General features: G+C 41.0%; 1 protein-coding gene across 10 annotated transcripts in view; it reads right to left on the bottom strand.

Moving 5' to 3' along the window:
- Positions 1–21,264, bottom strand: part of LOC121861465 (transcription factor 12-like) — a 71,473-nt gene that overhangs the window by 31,116 nt on the left and 19,093 nt on the right. For all 10 annotated transcript variants that reach the window (XM_042359201.1, XM_042359206.1, XM_042359208.1 and 7 more), the window contains exons 2-4: positions 11,895–11,979; positions 605–783; positions 121–309 (exon numbers count right to left, since the gene is read on the bottom strand). In XM_042359201.1, the coding sequence (XP_042215135.1) occupies positions 121–309; positions 605–783; positions 11,895–11,979 (453 nt within the window). The remainder of the gene's footprint in view (positions 1–120; positions 310–604; positions 784–11,894; positions 11,980–21,264) is intronic.

The raw sequence follows: 21,264 nt of genomic DNA, 5'->3' as shown, positions 1-21,264 counted from the left end.
TAAAACCTGTGAACTTGCATGCAACTGTGCTATAGTGCCAATGTGCATAAACACAGTAAAATAAAGGGTGCAGCAACAGCAGCAATGAAAACAAAGTCAGAAGCACACTGATATACTCACTGAAGATAACGCCTTGCCGAGTGTATCGCCTGTGTTGCCTGTGGCTGTGGCCTGGGTGTGATTAGGCACAGGAGAGTGTGTGTAAAGGGGTGAGGAGGTAGCAACTGACCCTCCACCTGTGGTGCTGCTCGCGCCAGGTCCACGGAATGATGACATGGGTGGTAAACCTGATGCCATGTTATCATAACCCTGTAGAAGAGTACTCAGTAGATTAAGTACTAATATAAAAACCTCTTCAATATTAGTCTGCATCAAGTTTGTTACATCTCCATTAGTAGTTAAAATACAAATGCAGATGGCATCTTAAAAAGAACAAGAAAAATACTGTTAAGTTTTCCCTTTCATATTAATCAAGATCTTGAGTACTGTACTACACTGTGCTATTGAGTACAGGGTACTGTGTTTCCCTTTGCCCAAAACAACTTTTACAAATTACTGTATACAGTACAATAAAAAATTAGTCACACAATGAAACTTTACCTACCATTGGATCATGGAGATGTGGTGTCATGTAGTGTGGTTGTGTAAGATGGGAGGAGGGTCCCATCATGGACGGTGTGGGGTATGGATAGTTTCCCATGGCTCCTGCTGCCGCTGCTGCTGCTGCCGCCGCTCCACTTCCGCCACCACCCGTTGCTCCCCATAGCTCACTACCTCCACTCTCTGTAAAACAAGTGTAATATATATATATATATATATATATATATATATATATATATATATATATATATATATATATATATATATATATATATATATATATATATATATATATATATATATATATATATATATATATATCGCACGGGGAAAAGGGAAACAACGGAGCACCTTAGCTTTTTTCTTTATTCAAGACATCTTCAGAGGCAACTGGATTACATGGACAGAGAGAGGCTTAAATATACAGGGTAACCTTATTAAACATGAGGTCAGGTCATAATGATGTCATCCACTAATCTCCACACCAACACAAACGTAGAGGCGCTTCAGAGAAAGGGGGCGACGTGACTAGTCAGGTCAGGTAAAAAATAAGGGACCCACTAAATAACTATCCTACATCTAGCTCCAAGGTTTTCAAAGCATTTTTAACCTTGGGCCACTGACAAATAAATTTATGTAACATATTATCAGTTTTGTACTGACCACCACTAAGGTTTATTGATTTTAATTCCTTACAGTGCCGGATTTAGACCTGTGGAGGCCCATGGGCAGCCTCTTTGTGGAGGCCCCCCTCATTATAACTACCCAAGAGGGTGGGGTGGCGAGTGAAGCGAGGCTAAGCATCTAGGAGTTCCGGGGGGCGCTGTAAGCCCCCCGGGAAAATTTTGAAATTTGAACACTTCTTTGGAGAATTTTGAAGCCATATGTAGTTATATTGAGGAAATTAGAACATTGAGAAATTTTTAATTAACTGTATATTTATTGATAGTGTACAAATTCCCAAAACACACACACACACACACACACAAAAGTGAGACATGGCTGGAGTCATTCATGTGGTTTCAAGTCGACCAGCCCTGATATAGCTACTACCGCACATGTGGAGGCCCCTGGGCAGCTGCCCACTTTGCCCACTCCTGAATCCGGCCCTGATTCCTTAATCAAACTAGCTTCAACCAGAAGTCTTTCTGTGATGCAAGATGACTTGAATACTTCTAAGCTTTTTTCCCAAGCAATGGGATGATTATTATTCCTAACATGAACAAACAGGGCACTGCTTTCAGATGCTGTTCTGATATTGTACTTATGTTGTTTGATTCTGAGATGCAATGTTTTTCCTGTCTGTCCTACATAATTACCATAACATATGCTACATGGAATATGATAAACACTTTCATTTACATTCAAAGTTGGGCTATTTTTCATTAACATATTGGTAATGGTCGAGTCATACTTGAAAACAACATTAATATTTAGTAATTTAAGAGACCGAACTAACAGGACAAATTCATTGCGATAAGGCAGTCAAAATATTCTTAAGTGTAGGAATTTGCCTGGTTTGAGTAGAATGAAAGAATTTTTCAGCCCTTTTAAAACAATGATCAACAAACACAGAAGGGTACCCAAGTTTTTGTGCAATGGAACGAATGTGTTTCAATTCTTCATATATATATATATATATATATATATATATATATATATATATATATATATATATATATATATATATATATATATATATATATATATATATATATATATATATATACAGTACCATATTTCACTGATAATTTTTCTCTTGTCAAAAATGTACAAACACTGTATGTACTGTAATCTTGAGAGAGTTGTTTAATATTTGTATAAATATACTTGGACAAACAGATACAACGGCATATGATGATATACAATACATTAAATAACAATGAACCCTTGTACAATTATGTACTGTACATATAAGCATTCCACAATGATGACTTCTAGACAGTTTTGCTTCTTTTTTTACTCAAAATGTTATTTATCTCTGGGGCAAAGAGAATATGAATTACAGTCTGGGTGATTTTACCTTTACACAGAATCTTTCCCTTACCCAAAGTCCTATATCACAGGCATTTTTGTAATCTTGTCAGGAGGTACAGTATTGTACTGTACATCTTTACTGGGTACAGCAGGCAGGGTACAGTACTGTATTAACTTCCTACTCTTCCTTTCATATCCTCCATCAGTTCTCTATACAAATTCCTTTTGCATCACTTTATTTTTCTTTAATTCTCTTCCATTTCTACTATTCCTCTTACTGTACTTTCCCTTCTTTACTTTCCTATTATCCTTTACCTTCCTCTTCTCCAAATCTTTATTCTTATCCCACTACCCTCTCACCTCCCTTCCCTCCTTCTACCCCTCCTTTCCTTTCAATTTTCCTCACCTCTCATTTTATCTTCATTTTTCTTTCCTTCCTATACAGTGATCCCTCGGTTAATGAGCGCCTCTGTTAACGAATTACCTTCCATAAGATTCTTCACTTCGGTTAACGAGTAAACCCTCGGTTAAAGAATTCCTTACGAATTTTTCCCAACATGTTTTCACCTGCATTTGGCTGCCCACCAGCTGTAGTATTAGTCTGCCAATACAGTGATCGGTTCTAGGGCTTAAATTCCTTACCATTTGAGTAAATAACAAGAAGGTTGTACTATTCAATAATTTTAAAAGTTTTATATTAATTTTTTTAGTCATTTTAACAATTATTGAACATAATCGAAGGACAGGAAACTAGTTTTTTGCGCGCCAAACAGCCACTCAACACACCAAGCTTGGCGTCAGTTTGTTTACCAGTTCAGAGGAAGGAACATCTTGTTTGAGACTCTACAACATAAACGCTTTTTTCTGTTACCAGTCAAATTATTGGTCATTTTGAAATATATTTTACATACTGTATTGATAATATATAGCGCAGTGCAGTGTTGATTTAAAGAAAATAATTTTGAATTACACCAAGTGAACTAAAATTTTATAGGTGAAATGGCGGCATGGGGTGACTTCTCTTCCACCCCAATGCCTTCTCTTCTCCCTTCTCCTCCACCCCCATTCTAATTCCCATCATCATCATCATCAACCAGGAGCCTTCTACATGCACACCTCAAAGTAAGTGTACTTTACTGCATTTATTTTTAGTTTGTATGTAATTTTCGGTGAGCTGGAACCAATTACCCAAAAGCCCATTGAAACAATGGTTTCAGTTAACTAATTTTTCAGTTAACGCGCAACTTTCTGTAATTAATTGTGCTCATTAACCGAGGGACCACTATACCTTTGTTTTCCTCTTCAATATTTTCAATTTGTGTTATCAATGAACTATAATGTGAAGAATATTTGCCCACATATGTGTAGCTAACTAAAGTACACTATTAAGTCATCCTCACACATGCCAGTTAAAAAATATGTGAAGATTAAGGTACCCATTTTCAACTATGGGTATTAGTGGTAGCTCACTGAATACCCGTTCTGAGATTTTAACAGACTGACTCACTGAAGGAACTTTCAGCTCCAACCCCCCCCTTCCCACCCGTTTCCCCTACCTACCCATTCCACACTTTTAGATAGGTTTGACACTTCAATCACTAGTGAAGTTTTAATCAGCAATGAGTCTCACAATTTTATATTTATATGTGTTGAGAATCTTAAACTATACAGTACGTACTAGTATGTAGTACTGTATAGTAGCAGGGATATGCACCTCTTCATCTTTCACTTTTGATGACTAGTGTGTGTGTGTGAACTAACCTTGAGTACCTGTACATGTACAATGAAAGACAAAAGTCGTGTCGTGAAATTTGGTGAAAACATATGCTGAAGGGCTAAAACTTTTGGTGCGCTCTGCCTTATGCTAGGGTTCTCATAATGTTTCACGAGTTATATTTAATCTTCAGACAAAAATGCGACATGACTTTAGTCTTTGATTGTACATGTTTTTATTTATACAGTACTGTACTGTACTATGTTCACTCAAAGATTATAAATGGGCCAATTTTGAGGAAGTTCATGATTGGCCTCGTCACACAGGGTGAATAACATCAAATACCACCGATCGTTTATATACAAGTATATTTTTTTCTTTTTCACTTAATGATACTTATGTTATTAAAGTGTTTAACATGATAATTTTTTACTTCCATGGCTAAGGATATCATTCTAGATCAACAGTTAATTGTTAAATTATGTGCAATTACAAAATATAATAACAAAGAGGTCAAGATTAACCTAGCACACCTCATTATGGCAAACAATTGCTGTACAGTACTACTGATAAAATCTGCTCTAGGCCCTGGTTACAAAGCTAATTTAAATGAAGTACAGTACTGTACCATATACATAGTTGTTGAAGCACAGTATGTAATACACAATAACATCAACAACTGACAAATAAAAAAAAAAGGGGGTACCCAATTGAGTTTGTTATTTTAATATATCCGCTATGGTTTTGTAATTGTTAGTTGTGGAGGTTTTCTAATATTTTTTTCTCAAAATTCAAAATCACAAGAAATGTTGCAACTTTTTGTACAGACCAGTTCATGTGAATGTCAGGAGCCAAATCCTCATAGCGTCACTGGAAAAATTGTACATAACACCACCATCATTTGGCCCTCAATTTTTTTTTTAATTACCATACATAGTATGAATGACAAATTAAGTCTTTCAACATTTGTGATATACAGTCAACCCTCACTTTACGCGGTTACCGTATATACTCGTCTATAACCCCCCCTCGTTTATAGGTCGACCCTGGTTTTTTGAACAAGAAATCGTTAATTTACGGTATTCCTCATTTATAGTTCGACCCACGTTTTTGAGGGTAATGGAACAACAAAACTTTCACTAAAAACGCTCTACGTCCTATAAACTGAGGCTCGCCGTGCATGAAACACGAGTGCCGAAGGCAAATTGTTTACCATTTATTATTACGACACTTTACACTGAAACGCGGGTAGTTTCAACAAAAATATTGTATATTTCCATTCAAGTATTTATTCAAGTCAATTAGGAGGGAATATTGTTGTAATACAACAGTTTTTTAACTAAACCATTCGAAAAGCGATTACGGTAACATCTTTTGAACGAAAGAAAGTGAAAGTCATTGCTTTCGTCACGATTTTATCCCACTTTCCACTGTAATACGTACGTAATTTCAGCAAAAATATAACATTTCCGTGAATGTATTATATCAAGCACAGTATGAATAGAATATCATTGTAATATAACAGAATTTTAACCGAAAACACTTAAAAAAACGAGTAACATCTCAAGAACAGAAGCTTAGGTAAAGTCTTTTGTTTTCGTCATGTATTTTATCCTATTTTACATTGAAATACATCACGTTTCAGCAAAACTACTATTTATTTCCGAGAATATATTCATTCAGGCGCAGTTTAGGTAAAATATACGTGTGATGTAATAGTTTTTTTAACTGAAAACGATTCGAAAAACACGTACCCTCTTTGCCCTGTTCAAGGAGAAGACTGGGAGAAGCTGTTTGGTGCTGCAGACGATGACAAGGAAAATGATTTTGATGGATTTTAATGAAAATATTCAGAAATATGGTATCGTAGTATTTATTCAAGTCAATTAGGATAGAATATTATCGTAGTACAACAGTTTTTTAACTGAAAACTATTCGAAAAGCGATTACGGTAACATCTTTTGAACGAAAGAAAGCGAAAGTCATTGTTTTCGTCACGATTGTATCCCACTTTCCACTGTAATACGTACGTCATTTCAGCAAAAATATTACATTTCCGTGAATGCATTATATCAAGCACAGTATGAAAAGAATACCATTGTAATATAACAATATTTTAACCAAAAACTATTAAAAAAACGAGTAACTTCTCTTGGACATCGGAAGGTTAGGTAAAATCTTTTGTTTTCGTCATGTATTTTATCCTATTTTACATTAAAATACATCGCGTTTCAGCAAAACTACTATTTATTTCCGAGAATATATTCATTCAGGCGCAGTTTAGGTAAAATATACATGTGATGTAACAGTTTTTTAACTGAAAACGATTCTAAAAACACGTGTACCGTCTAGCTGATACAGCTGGTGGTGCGTGATGCGTCATGCGTCGTTGTAAACAATAGGAGGTTGAAGTAGATTACCGGGTATTATATTAAGTGTGAAATATCGAAAAAGTTTTTAATACCGGTATTTTTTGTAGATCAATGAGAACTGTGATACCGTATATGATATGATAAGTTAGCCTGTGCTAAGAACTTCAACATAGACTACTGAAAGCACGTTGTAAGGTAATTTAGCCTATTGTAAGTTGGTGAACTTCATTTACTGAAGGAACTCCACAACTTTTCATTACTAATTGGTACATATTTTACGTTTCCATTGTTTACTGGCAGTAAATGGTAAATATTTTTCATGTCTGAAGCTAAAAGTTGCTCCTCGCCCTTCCCATCATGCACGGGTTCAACCTAACAAAACTATTACACATGTATAGGACGACCCCCAATTTTTTGCCTAAAAATTTGGTCTTAAAAACTCGAACTATACACGAGTATATACGGTAATTCAACCCACGGCGGCCCCCAAACTCCACTTTTTGACAACACACAACTATGTTGTAGTAAAAATATTATCTTAACTTTATGATGGTATGCACACACAATTAATATAGAAGAGGTTAGGTTAGGAAAAATAAAGGTTAAGTTAGGAAAAATAAAGGTTGGGGTTAACACTTACGTTAGTAGAAGAGATGGGTCGGCGTACGGGAATGGAGGCTGGTTCCGAGGCAGAGGGCAGGCTACTGGCCCTCAGGTGAGTCACCATCAATGTCATCCACACTTGTCAGGGCCTCCCTGACAAATCCCTCAAAGTCATCATCACTGTCTCTACCTCTGTCACTATCACTGGCTTGAGCTGGCTGTGGTGGGTTGCGGGCGAAGAACTCTGTTATGCTTTGCTGACGGCTGGTGTTTATGTTGTCGTGATAAACCTTGATGTAGGGCTCCATAGTCTGCAACAGCTGGGTAGTGAAGATTTCATACCTGTTTGCGTCAGGGTCGTCGGAAAGGAGGAGCTTGACTTTCTCGATACACTCGATGGCACCCCTAACATTACTATGGGATAAGCGGTGTTCTTCTTGGGATGACGCACCACCTGCCTCTTCACTGACGTCATCATCATCTACCCTCTCGTCGGTAGTCACATCAGGATCCCTTATCTTTTCCAGGATGTCGTCGTTGGTGGTCTCGGAGAAGCCTGCAGCTGTAACACTCTGCGCAGCTTCTCTGGCAAGGTCCACTGCTACTGCAACAGTCTGAACCTCACCAGTCACAGATTGACTCTGCCTAACGGCCGGAATGCCTTGCAACACATGTCTCCATGCGTGACGAACAGTTGCTAAAGACAGCTGATCCCATGTTGGTGTAGTTGTTCAGGAGCTTGAATTTTTTAGTAGAGAATGCAGCTTTTACATTACAGATTAACTCTTGGTCCATGGGCTGTAATATAGACGTAGTGTTGGGAGGAAGGAAGACCACTTTTACGTTGGGGTGACGATCTAACAGTAGGGGCGAGTGTCCTGGTGCGTTGTCCAGCAGCAACAAAATCTTGAATGGCACATTCTGTTGCTCACAGAATTTCTTCACATCGGGAACGAAACAGTCATCAAACCAGGAGAGGGACAGTGTAGAGAACATCCACGCCTTACGTGCGGTCAGCCAGTGGACATTTAGCTTGGTCATGTCCATGCTCTTGTAGGTGTGCGGCTTGCGTGCTGTGTGGATCACCGATAACTTGAGCTTACAGGTACCGGAGGCATTGGTGGTAAACAGGAATGTGATGCAACAAGGCAAACAGGATTCTTAGGTTCATATCTAGGAGTGTGAGTAACAGAACTGCTGACGTTATCTTGAAACTTTACCTAGCATTAGTGAGGCCACACATGGATTATGCGGTTCAATTCTGGTGTCCTTATTATAGAATGGACATAGATTCTTTGGAGAGAGTACAAAGAAGAATGACAAAAATGATCCATAATATTAGAAACCTTCCATATGAAGAAAGACTGAAAAGCTTAGGCTTGCATTCATTAGAGAGGCGTAGAGTTAGGGGAGATATGATAGAGGTGTTCAAGTGGGTAAGTGGGATTAACAAGGGTAAAATGGAAGATGTTCTGAAGCTCAGTAATAACGAAATAACTAGAACAAATGGCTTTAAATTAGATAAATTCCGATTCAGAAAGGATATAGGCAAGCACTGGTTTGGTAATAGAGTTGTGGATATGTGGAATAGGCTACCGAGTGCTATAGTAGGATCGGGGACGCTAGGGAGCTTCAAGACGAAATTGGATAGGCACATGGAAGTGCTGGGATGGGTGTGAAAGGGATCTGCCCTGTATGGGCCAGTCGGCCTCCTGCAGTATCCCACTTTCTTATGTTCTTATGTTGTTCTGCAACTTCCGGCCCCGAATCTTGCTGGCATTCTTCACAACGAAGGTCTTGGAAGGTAGCTTTTTCCAAAAAAGACCAGATTCATCCATGTTAAACACCTGGTCGTCGGTGTACTGTCCTTCCTCCATAATCTCACGTAAAAACGGAGGAAATTCCCAAGCCGCAACACGGTCAGCACTAGCTTCTTCACCACCAATGTTGATATTGGTGATCTTGTTCCTCTTCTTAAACCTCTGTAACCACCCAGAGGAAGCATTAAAGGGTTTGGGCTCTGTAATTCCCTTTTTTCGTGACACTGCAGCATACAGTTCACGTGCGTACTCCTTAACTGAGAGTGTGTCCACCGCCATGATCCGTCGCACCTGACGCACCAAGTAGCTCACAAGAAATTTTTCCGTCTTGAGAAGCACCTGGTTGTGGCAATACTTGATCATAGAAGCACCTGTAGACTTGTTCCTTTCTCCAACTCTTGTATGATCTTATACTTAATTTTGTAGCTTAAGGAACGTCGTGTCTTCTTTGGCTTAGGGCGGCTGGGTCCAGGTAAGGAAAGGTTTCTCTCTGGGGGCGGTGGTCCGGCGGAAGCCATTTTACAGAACAATGGATGGACGATAACACGGTGTGGCCTGGAGGGATGAAACTGCCGCGGCTAGGTCAAGCGTCGTCTTTCCTCCCTCCCTCCCTCCCCCGGGTGGACACGTCATATTACTTTAAACCAATTACAGCTAGCAGCGGAGGGAGGTCGGGATGCATGGCCAATCACAGTCCGATACGTCATATGACGTCACTGATAACGCAACAGAGACATGCACTGCGCAACCTTACCACGCGGCTTGCCCAGGCGGAGGCGGAGGCAGGCGGGAGGGGCGAATCTAAAAATAGCGTCGAGTCAGACACTCTCCGCGTGAAGGGGTACACGCACCTCGGAATGTGAGCATTCCGGTTTCGGCAGGGTACCGCGTAAACTTGGAAACGCGGAATGTGGGACCGCGTAAACGTGGAAACGCGGAATGTGGGACCGCGTAAACGTGGAAACGCGGAATGTGGGACCGCGGAATGTGGGACCGCGTAAAGCGAGGGTTGATTGTACAGCAATTCTCTCAAAAACTAGTGACATCCACAAGGCAAGAATGCTCTCATATGATATCTAAATATTGTACTGAGATATGCATGATACTGCAATCTAAAGACAGTACTGTAAATGAATGCTGTAATAAGTGTTCAAAACGAATGATGGCTGAGGTTTGTCACTGAAAATTTATACCAGGAATGTAACACAAGCATTACTTACCAAGGTGAAAATAGTGTGGTTCTCTAGCATACTAATTGAAACATATTGTCAACATCACAGTTTGTAAGAGAAAAATTGTTTATGGCTGACAAATATATCTACTGTACAGTATTATCAAGCATCATATATGAATAATTATTCCACAAACCTAGCATTAAAAGCAAACACTTATCAAATCCCCGTAAATGAGCATATGATCTTAATGTTACAGTCCAGGTACTTCAGGTTGATATCAAACAGAAATACTGTATACACCCGTAATATTTTCCCACATCTCTGGGAATGAATTTAAGCATTAGCAGATGGTGTAGGACAGTTACAGAAATGTGTTCCTACACCCCGTGGTAACCTGTGTCTCCAAATGGCAAGGTCACAGTAGTATTACTATTTATGAATGATTGGGTATTGGTCGTGTAACGACGGACGTGATTGGTGGATTGGTGTGCTATAGGTCATTATACTGTATATACAGTATACTGCGTTAACGAGAACCGCGTAAAGCAGGGTATATATATATATATATATATATATGCAAGTAAATCACTGTAGGTGCGCGTGATCTAGGTATATGCTGATAACCACAAGGAAAGAAGAAAACACGAAGTTCCCAAGCGCTTTCGTGTAATTCACATCTTCAGGGGTGAGTACAGACTAGCTGTACCTAGTCTGTACTCACCCCGTTAGATGTAGTGCAGCAGAGACCGTGTTTTCTTATTCTGTGGTTGTCAATATGTATGTGTATGTATATGTATATGTATATATATATATATATATATATATATATATATATATATATATATATATATATATATATATATATATATATATATATATATATATATATATATATATATATATATATATATATATATATATATATCAGCCGTTTGGAGATATGAGTTACCACAAGGGGTGTAGGAACACATTTCCGCAACTTTAACACAAACCAAAACTATGCCAGTTTCTCCTAGTTCATGTTAGATCAATCTACACTAAAGACCTCTGAATAAAATAGCAACCATATATTTCCATATGTCTTTAGGATAATTGTTATAATTTCTATATAAAATACAGTGGGGTATGCTATAACGAACGGATCCTACTACGAATATTCCTATAACGAACGGTTTTACCTATAAAATTGAGAATGCTATAACGAACGAAACTCCTACAACGAACATTATTTAAAAAAAAAAAAACTTTTTTTTTTACTAATTTATTGTTTTTTTATTACAAATATTAATGATATTCTTTATTTCAGGGGTTTAGATGCATATGTATGCACTTTTTTACAATTTTTACAATTTTATATTATATTTTTCAGTGTTAAGTGGTTGTATTTGGGGGCCTGGAACGGTTTAATCCTATAACGAACGAATGCTATAACGAACAAGGTTCTAGAACCAATTGGATTCGTTATAGCATACCCCACTGTACAGTATTTCTGACTTTTTGAAAGTTTAAACAGATGTGTACACAAGAGCAATTACTGTATGCAAATAAACATAATAAAGTAAATCTTTAATGAACAGCATCGGTTTATTTCGTGAACAGGGTTAAACTATCAAGCACAGGAAGAAAGACTCACCCATAAAGTAGGGCTCGACATAGGGCCCGCCAGGCTTGGGCGACGTGTACCGCGGAGAGTCCTGGTTGAAGTCGTCCGAGCCATACTGGAAATAGAAGAAAAACCATCAAATCACCATTATGACGAAAGAGCCATATCCCTATTGATTATCAGCTGAAAGTATACAGCACAATATAATTCCTATTTAATAAGTTTCACCAATCATTATGCAGTAACATATAGAGTAATATTACAGTAAAGGACATCATTATAATTATTATTACATTCAATATAATGGACGAGTTGACGGTTCTGGGTAATCACAAGAAACACACTCTGCCACATTCTAAGTGATATAGCATACAGTATATAATTTGTAATAAAATTTTAAAGTCCTGCTATAATAGTCGAGATATGTTTATTTCTCTAGAAACAGGGCCTACAAACTCGGAGGTAGTAGAAAGGATGGCCTCTTCAGACCCCAAATACCACGTTCAGGTAAGTTTTAAGGTTTTTTTTTTTTATGGTCAAGTCATGGACATTTCATAATTGAAGAAATGTGCCGTGAAGAGCTGCTTCAAACAGATTGGATGGATATATGAGCGATAGGGGTTGGGTGTAAATGGAACTGCCCGGTATGGGCCAATAGGTCCACTGCAGTTTCCTCTATTCTTACGTTCTTTTGGACATAAAAAACTCCCTTGTTCACACCAGCTCAGTTGTCATGAATTCTTACCTGGTAGACTTTCTTTTTTTTCAGTGCATTTACAGAGTATATCAGTACTAGATTGAGATATGAGTAAATTTATAAGTAATGGCATTGTCTGAACTTTGTTTTGAGAATGCCTGATGCTAGGTTAACATGACAACATAGTGCTGTTATTGGGGTCCGACTAATTACCCAAATGTACCCAAATGTAGCTGCAATGAAGTCAAATAATGGTCCTACATGAATAAATCGGACTGCCAATCACTTCTCGACTAGTATTTGGTGTCACAAAGTAAAAAAAAATTGAAAAACGTAGTTTAATCTGAGTTAATAAATCGAGTGCATGTACCTAACCTAACCTAGGCTAGTATTTGGTGTCACGAAGTCACAAAAAATTGGTAAACTTAATTTAATCTGAGTTAATAGATCGAGTGCCTGTACCTAACCTAACCTAACCTAACCTAACCTAACCTAACCTAACCTAACCTAACCTAACCTAACCTAACCTAACCTAACCTAACCTAACACAACTCAGATTAAATTAAGTTTATCAATTTTTTGTGACTTTGTGACACCAAATACTAGTCGAGAAGTGATTGGCAGTCCGATTTATTCATGTAGGACCATTATTTGACTTCATTGCGGCTACATTTGGGTACATCTGGGTAATTAGACGGACCGGTTATTGTTTTGGTCATCTCTGTACTTACAAATGCAGATATTTTTTCTGGTGGTTTTCGATGTGTTATGAACGATTTAGACCTTCAATTCTATAGGAAATAACTAGTTTTTAATTACCATCCCCCCCCCCCTTAGCGATATATGTTAAGCTAACCTTAGAACTCATCACAGGGCTTTTCGCAGTCACGTGACTTTTCAGCAACTTAAACCCTTCTTCTTACACTTTTTGGCCCAATTTGTTTTAAAATATCATTACCATGTTGAATTTAAGCTTTTTTTTTTATCAATTGACCTGCCATCTTACGAATAAATTCCGACCCTCAACTCGTCCATTCTGTAGTCAAGAAACAAAATGAAATTCTGCACACCTGGGTACTTCTGATTATTAACAGGAATATATATATATAAAACCCAGTGTGTTATATTGTATGACATCGTAAAGGCGCAGATTTTTCTTTACTATATCTGGCGTCCTAATAGGCAATTTTTATGAAGCCGTATTCACATAAATGAGTTATCTTTAACAATTATAAACCATAAAAATATACATAAAAAATACATGACCCACAACATAAAGTAAATCATGTAGCTATAGTTATAAGATTAACGTAATAACTATAACTAGTCAATGCGCCTGTTATCATATTAAGACCAATTTATGGGTGCACAGTCTGCCCGCTGTTGGGAATGTTATGCGGCCCCTGTAATATAATGTAATACAAAATTATGCTATTATTCGTAAGTTCTTATCTCCTCTAATCTAGCATTAACTGTCCCGAGTCTGAATCCCGCCATAAGAATATACTTCAATTAAAAGTGATTAAGGAATAGTCTTCTTAGTGTTGTGCGATCCTTTATGTGCCCTCTCAATCAACGCATGTGTTTCAGTCATGCGCACATACTGTAATGCGCAGTAAGAGTTGGATTGTCTAGTATGATAACTTAACGTCGTGCCAAGAAAAAATATACTTTGTTCCGTGTTATCAGTGCACAGGTATCCTTTGTATTATATGGTTATTAATAAACGCAGTTATGTGATGCTTGAAATTATAGTATAAAAGGCATACACTAGAGCCTCAGAAGTTATAGTTACATATAAGTACGTTTCGAGCTAGGACTTTTCCTAATGAACAACGCTGTTACACTTCTGAGAACCGAATACCCTCTGAGAACCGAATACCCTCTGGGAACCGAATACCCAGTCACCAAAAGGTAACCTGGGATGTTGTACCCATAGGTGGAACACACAATTAATTTATTTTGCCTATCGCAAAAAATCGTTTTAACGGGATAGCCATAAGCGGTACAACAAAATCCTTCATTGGTATTCTACTTTTGGTCAACATATATCGAGAATTCAAGTAATAATTAAGGTAGGTAGAAAAATATCCGTCATTCATATGGTAGTGAAGATGAATGACGATGCCGTGATGACGGTGGGGATGAATGGTGATGTGGGGGTAGTGGAGATGAATGACGGTGATGTGGTAGTTGAGATGAATGACGGTGCTGGAATGGTGGTGGGGATGAATGACGGTGCTGGAATGGTGGTGGGGATGAATGATGGTGCTGGAATGGTGGTGGGGATGAATGACGGTGATGTGGTAGTAGTGGAGATGAATGACGGTTCTGTGATGGTGGTGGGAATGAATGACGGTGATGTGATGGTCGTGGGGATGAATGACGGTGATGTGGTAGTGGTGTTGGAGATGAATGACGGTGCTGTTACGGTGGTGGGGATGAATGATGGTAATGTGGTAGTGGTGGTGGAGATGAATGACGGTGCTGTGGTGATGGGATGAATGACGGTGCGTGCCATGGGTGTGAGGCGCGTGATGGTGCATGGTGATGGTGGAGGGATGGGGGGAGGGAAGAGCCTCAAGTGTGCGCCAGGGAGGAAGGTCTCCCGTGATGCACCAAGGTTGTAATATCGGGTAATATCACTTATCGCGTCGGTGGGCCAGCAAACCCAATAATGTGGCTGGGCGGCCCCCGACGCCTCATCCAATAATGGGTAGCCTACTGCTCTCCTCACCACTATCCCTCTCCTCCTTCTGCCGCCGCCGCCGCCACTACCACCAACACCACCGTTAACACCACGCTATCATCAACATCGCTATCACCATTATCAACAACCAAAACTTATTCACCAGGCTGTCTCCATCATCACCACAGACAGTATCCTCCCCCAATCACCAAAATTACAATCAACATTACCCCTAAAATCTACTTCCCAACACCCTCTCGGCCACTTACACCAGTACAGTAACCACCGCCAACAGGAGTAATTAATTCTCTGTCGGCCACTCGCTTGGGTGAACTTACACCACAACACCATACCATCTCCAACCTAACCAATTACCATCACCACCAGCGTTAAGACCACAATCACCAACTAATAACCTACACCACTACAATATTTTCCTCGTGCCTCCACACCTACAAATAACATCATTACTAACGCATCACAACGCCAACCAACATGGCGTTTCACCCACAATATTTACGCTACGAGTCACACTCAGGAGTTGGGTACTGTGACAAGTGGTGGACGACGCTGAGCAAACTGGGGGATGATAGCCTGAAGATGGGCTGACATTGAAGTGTGAAGGTGGGTAGTGGTCGGGGAGTCCTCTCGTCATATCCAATCCAATCCTATCATAATTCTTAATCTAACCTATAAGCTAAGCACAAAAGACAGAGCACTCAAAACATATATAAACGATTATCACAGTATAAACACAGTACCTTCAGTAAGTCCGTACCCCCAGCCTCACGCTGCCTCTCTCACCACAACCCCACAATATCACGCTGTCCATGTCCCTGACTACAACCTCACGCAGCCCATAACCCTCACTACAACTCCACACTATCCATATCCTTCACCACATCATAATACTGATCTTGTCCTACCATGGGAGGACCAGCCCATTCTCATCTACACCGTCCTAGTTATTACATTCTCCCCCACAATACACTCCATATTATCAAGTGTAAATACCCGCGATCTAATGCCCATATCCCCGTGTTACCACGCCCATCCACTGGCGTCACCACGCCCTCCTCCACCGTTCACTTGGGGACATGTATCCCCATGCTCCATTTTCTGGCCAAAAAGATTCCAGTTATTAAGGCGCTTCAGCCGTGGACAATAATTACAAAACGTAGGCTTACAGGGTCGTATGCGTGGGGGTGTGTGTCGAGAAGGGTCACGCTGGCTGGTGATGATCTGACTCAGTCAACTCCAGTACACACAAAAAAACACAAGCCAAGAAAAAGAAGTAGCAGAGGGGGCTGATCAGCTCCCGTCTGGCTGCCTCTGACAAGCCGCCGCCAACGAAACAAAACGAAATCGTCCGAACGCCAAGTGTGGCGACTTTAATATGAGACTTATTGAAGCTATAAACTGGGAGTAAATAATAAATGGACACTCATAAAGCTAGGAAGTGCCACGCCGGACATCAAGATGGCGGGCGGAAGGGCGTAACCCTGCCTGCCGCTTGGGCTCATCCCCAGCCACACAAACCACGTCAACTTGTCCCTTACCGCCCGCGCTGCCACTCTATGGCTTTTCATTAAGTTGAGAAGATAATTTCGCGGAGCTGAATATGAAGAGTGCACTCAAGAAAATTACTTAATACGAGCGATAAATGACTGGGTGTAAACATCTCCACGCCGGTAAAAGTAGTATTAGTCTATGTCGAAATTGCTGTCTGCTTACACGACCACCAACATTATGCAGGGGCTCACCACATGGCACCAGCCCCACCCACACGAACGCTTACGCCCAAACACATGCCTTCACACCCATAGCCGCCATGTAAGAACTCTTAACGAATACGATCCACACACACACACACACACACACACACACGTCTACTTACACGACCTAATATGCTCACACCTCCGCTTTCACACACGCACCTCAAAACACACCATACGATACCAACACACCCACACGCCACATGAGACATCCACACATAACCGTACACCTCCCGACACTCGCTTATCCTTAGGCAAACACAAGTAACCCATCATGACCTATTGCTAAGATGACTCGTGACCAGGATGATCTGTGACTAGGATGACCAGTGACCAGGATGACCTAAATCCAAGAAGACCCGTGACAAGGATGACCCGAGACCAGGATGACCTGTGACCAGGATAACCCGTGAACACCTGTCACTGGATAAGAACGTGTGGCTGGAGGCGGTCGACTTTATGAGGGCTAGGCTCCATAAAGCTAGGCTGTGGGGGAGGTGCTGTGTGTCCCTCTCTCTAGGTGCTGTGTGTCCCTCTCTCTAGGTGCTGTGTGTCCCTCTCTCTAGGTGCTGTGTGTCCCTCTCTCTAGGTGCTGTGTGTCCCTCTCTCTAGGTGCTGTGTGTCCCTCTCTCTAGGTGTTGTGTGTCCCTCTCTCTAGGTGCTGTGTGTCCCTCTCTCTAGGTGCTGTGTGTCCCTCTCTCTAGGTGCTGTGTGTCCCTCTCTCTAGGTGCTGTGTGTCCCTCTCTCCACCCTCTCTGTGTGTGTCCCTCTCTCAGGTGTTGTGTGTGTGGTGTTCTCTAGGTGCTGTGTGTCCCTCTCTCTAGGTGCTGTGTCCCTCTCTAGGTGCTGTGTGTCCCTCTCTCCCAGGTGCTGTGTGTCCCTCTCTCTGGTGTTGTGTGTCCCTCTCTCTAGGTGTTGTGTGTCCCCTCTCTGGGTGCCCTGGGTGTGTCCCTGGTGTTGTGTGTCCCTCTCTAGTGCTGTGTGTCCCTCTGGGTGTGTGTCCAGGTCTCTCTGTGTGTCCCTCTCTCTGGGTGCTGTGTGTCCCTCTATGCTAGGTGCTGTGTGTCCCTCTCTCTGGGTGCTGTGTGTCCCTCTCTCTGGGTGCTGTGTGTCCCCTCAGGGTGCTGTGTGTCCCTCTCTCAGGGTGCTGTGTGTCCCTCTCTCAGGGTGCTGTGTGTCCCTCTAGGTGCTGTGTGTCCCTCTCTCTGGGTGCTGTGTCCAGGTGCTGTGTGTCCCTCTCTCCCAGGTGCTGTGTGTCCCTCTCTGTGGTGTGCTGTGTCCCTCTCTCTGGGTGCTGTGTCCCTCTCTCTAGGTGCTGTGTCCTCTCTAGTGCTGTGTCCCTCTCTCTGGGTGCTCCCCTCAGGGTGCTGTGTGTCCCTCTCTAGGTGCTGTGTGTGCCCTGTCCCAGGTGCTGTGTGTCCCTCTCTCCCCTGAGTGTTGTGTGTCCCTCTCTAGGTGCTGTGTGTCCCTCTCTCTAGGTGCTGTGTGTCCCTCTCTCTAGGTGTTGTGTGTCCCTCTCTCTAGGTGCTGTGTGTCCCTCTCTCTAGGTGCTGTGTGTCCCTCTCTCTAGGTGACCGAAGTGGGCGTTGATTGCGCGTGTAACAACAGACGTGGGGGTATAGTGGGCGTGGAGAGGCCAACGTGGGCGTTTGGAGGGAGATTGAATGAGTGGGCAGGCGAAGCAGAGTAACCTTTCTTGGGTCTCCATAATGTACCACCGTCAACCACCACCGCCACACACCCCTGCAAAGTTAATGACTCCCGCCGTCTTGACATTTACCTACCACACCACCACCATCATACATCTACACCACCACACTACATCTACATCTACACCACCACCACACTACACCTACACCACCACCACACTACACCTACACCACCACCACCATCATACATCTACACCACCACACTACACCTACACCACCACTACACCTACACCACCACCACACTACACCACCACCACACTCCACCTACACCACCACCATCATCATCTACACCACCACCACACTTCACCTACACCATCACACTACTCCTACACCATCACCACACTTCACTTACACCACCACACTTCACCTACACCACCACCACACTACACCCACACCACCACCACACTCTACACCTACACCACCACACTGCACCTACACCACTACCACCCACACCACACTACACCTACATCACTACCACACTACACCTATACCACCACACTACACCTTCACCACCACACTATACCTACCAAACCACCACAAACCACACCTGCCATACTTCTACATCCATGACTACACACTTACACAAACACCCTAAATACACACACAGTACATCTACACCCACCCCAGGACACACTACACGTTTAAGTTTCACATCTGTCCCGTTAAAGGCACCACGGTGACTTAGTGCATTGGTTTGATGAGTCAGCAAGATAGACTGTACTGACCTCCCCAATCTGTCTCTCTATCACGCCTAATTTATTATTCAGTTATTTAGTTTATTTTGTTATTCATTTTTCTTTCATTTGTATATTTTTACTTTGTGGTCTTTGAATTTATTTATTATTATTATTATTATTTTTTTTTTTTTTTGCGCTGTAATAATAGATTTGTATCAGCATGGACTTTATTATTGACAAGCCTGAAGTGTTTTATCTGTTTACAACTCAACGTCTGGTGGTGTCACACTACGCTGTCTTCAAGCTTATCATCAACACGAATTTGGGGAAGATATGATTTGTTTTTGTTTTATATTTTTCAGCAGTTAATTACATTTTTTTTTTACACGAACGTCTGTCTAACTCTGTGATTAAACCAATCGTTGTGCTGTGTCGGTTACTCAGTCTGGCCAAGCGTGACCAAACTCATCACCAGCAAAGGAATTATATCAACAATAATAACAATAATAATAATAATAATAATAATAATAATAATAACATAATAATAATAATAATTCATTTTTCTCGAGGATTATTTGTCAGTCACTACAAGCCAACTTCCCCTTCCTATTTCCGCTTTTGGGAGCTGGGACATACAGTAATATTGATGAAATTTTACCCCAAAAGGTATATTTTTGTGTCGTTAAATACACCTTTCTTAACATTTAGTGAAGCGTAAATAGTATGTATGTATGTATGTAAGTGTACACATGAACAGGTTAAGGTCAACACCCAGCGTATAATGCAACTTTGATCACGACCAACTTGGGATCACCTGAAGATTAAACTCATGTCACCTCAAGATTAACCACCCCAACGCTATCTGTAGGGGGGGGGAGGGTTAGGCTAGGGTAGGACAAGTTAGGTTACGTAATGTTCGGTTAACGTTCGGGTATAGTTAATCTTCGGGCGAGATATGCTGGGGGTGTCTAATCTTCAGGTGGTTGCCAAATTCTTCCAAACTTATACTGTTTCCCTCAGCCAGTATACAAACCTACTGTGATGTTCATAATGAGTCCTTCCCTCACCTGAGTTTTGTCTTACTTTTGTTATATAATATACAATCAAGCCTCCCCACCCTAGTTTATTTCTGTAGTGGTTGTTCTATCGAAATTTAATCAATAATTTAGTCACCAAGCAACTCCACAAAATGGGTTAATTTCTTCAATAATAAAAAAATAATAATAATAATAAACAATTCGTGTCCTGAATTAATCCGGACTTTCAAACTAAATCTCACGAAAATTTTAACATACCGACTGCCTATTTCCTGCTGTTACCACCACCATTACTACAAATATTATCAATCACTATCACCACCACCATTACCACTATCAATATTATCTATCACCATCACCCATATCAACATTAACCCTACCATCACCCCCTTTGCGTGCCTGATTCAACCATGCAAGAAGATTGTGTACTGAAACATGCAACAACCATGACTGGCCACACCACATCACAACTATCACTGACCCTAACTCTAGCCACCTTACCTGACCCATCCCAACCCCAACTCCCCAGCGCTCCCAAAGACTAACGTTAACCAGATACAATACACACCCCCAAGTAGTATTTACCCCAGCTTGTTCGGTTCAGTCATACTCGGTCACTTTGGGACATCACCCCAGTCACATTATGGCAACCCACTCGGATGCCTTTCACAACAATCTTAACACAGAAGACGAAGACGAAGAATGCGAAGGAGGAGGAGGGGTGTGTGTGTGTGTATGTGTGTGTGTGTGTGTGTATGTGTGTGTGTGTGTGTGTGTGTCCATCTTATATTTACAAGTTAAGACCACGAAGGACTG

The sequence above is a fragment of the Homarus americanus genome, unplaced genomic scaffold (genome assembly GCF_018991925.1).
Source record: "Homarus americanus isolate GMGI-L3 unplaced genomic scaffold, GMGI_Hamer_2.0 scaffold24260, whole genome shotgun sequence".
Taxonomy (NCBI): Eukaryota; Metazoa; Arthropoda; class Malacostraca; order Decapoda; family Nephropidae; genus Homarus; species Homarus americanus.
Note: the sequence above shows the minus strand (reverse complement) of the source record. Positions and strands in the feature narration are given on the sequence as shown.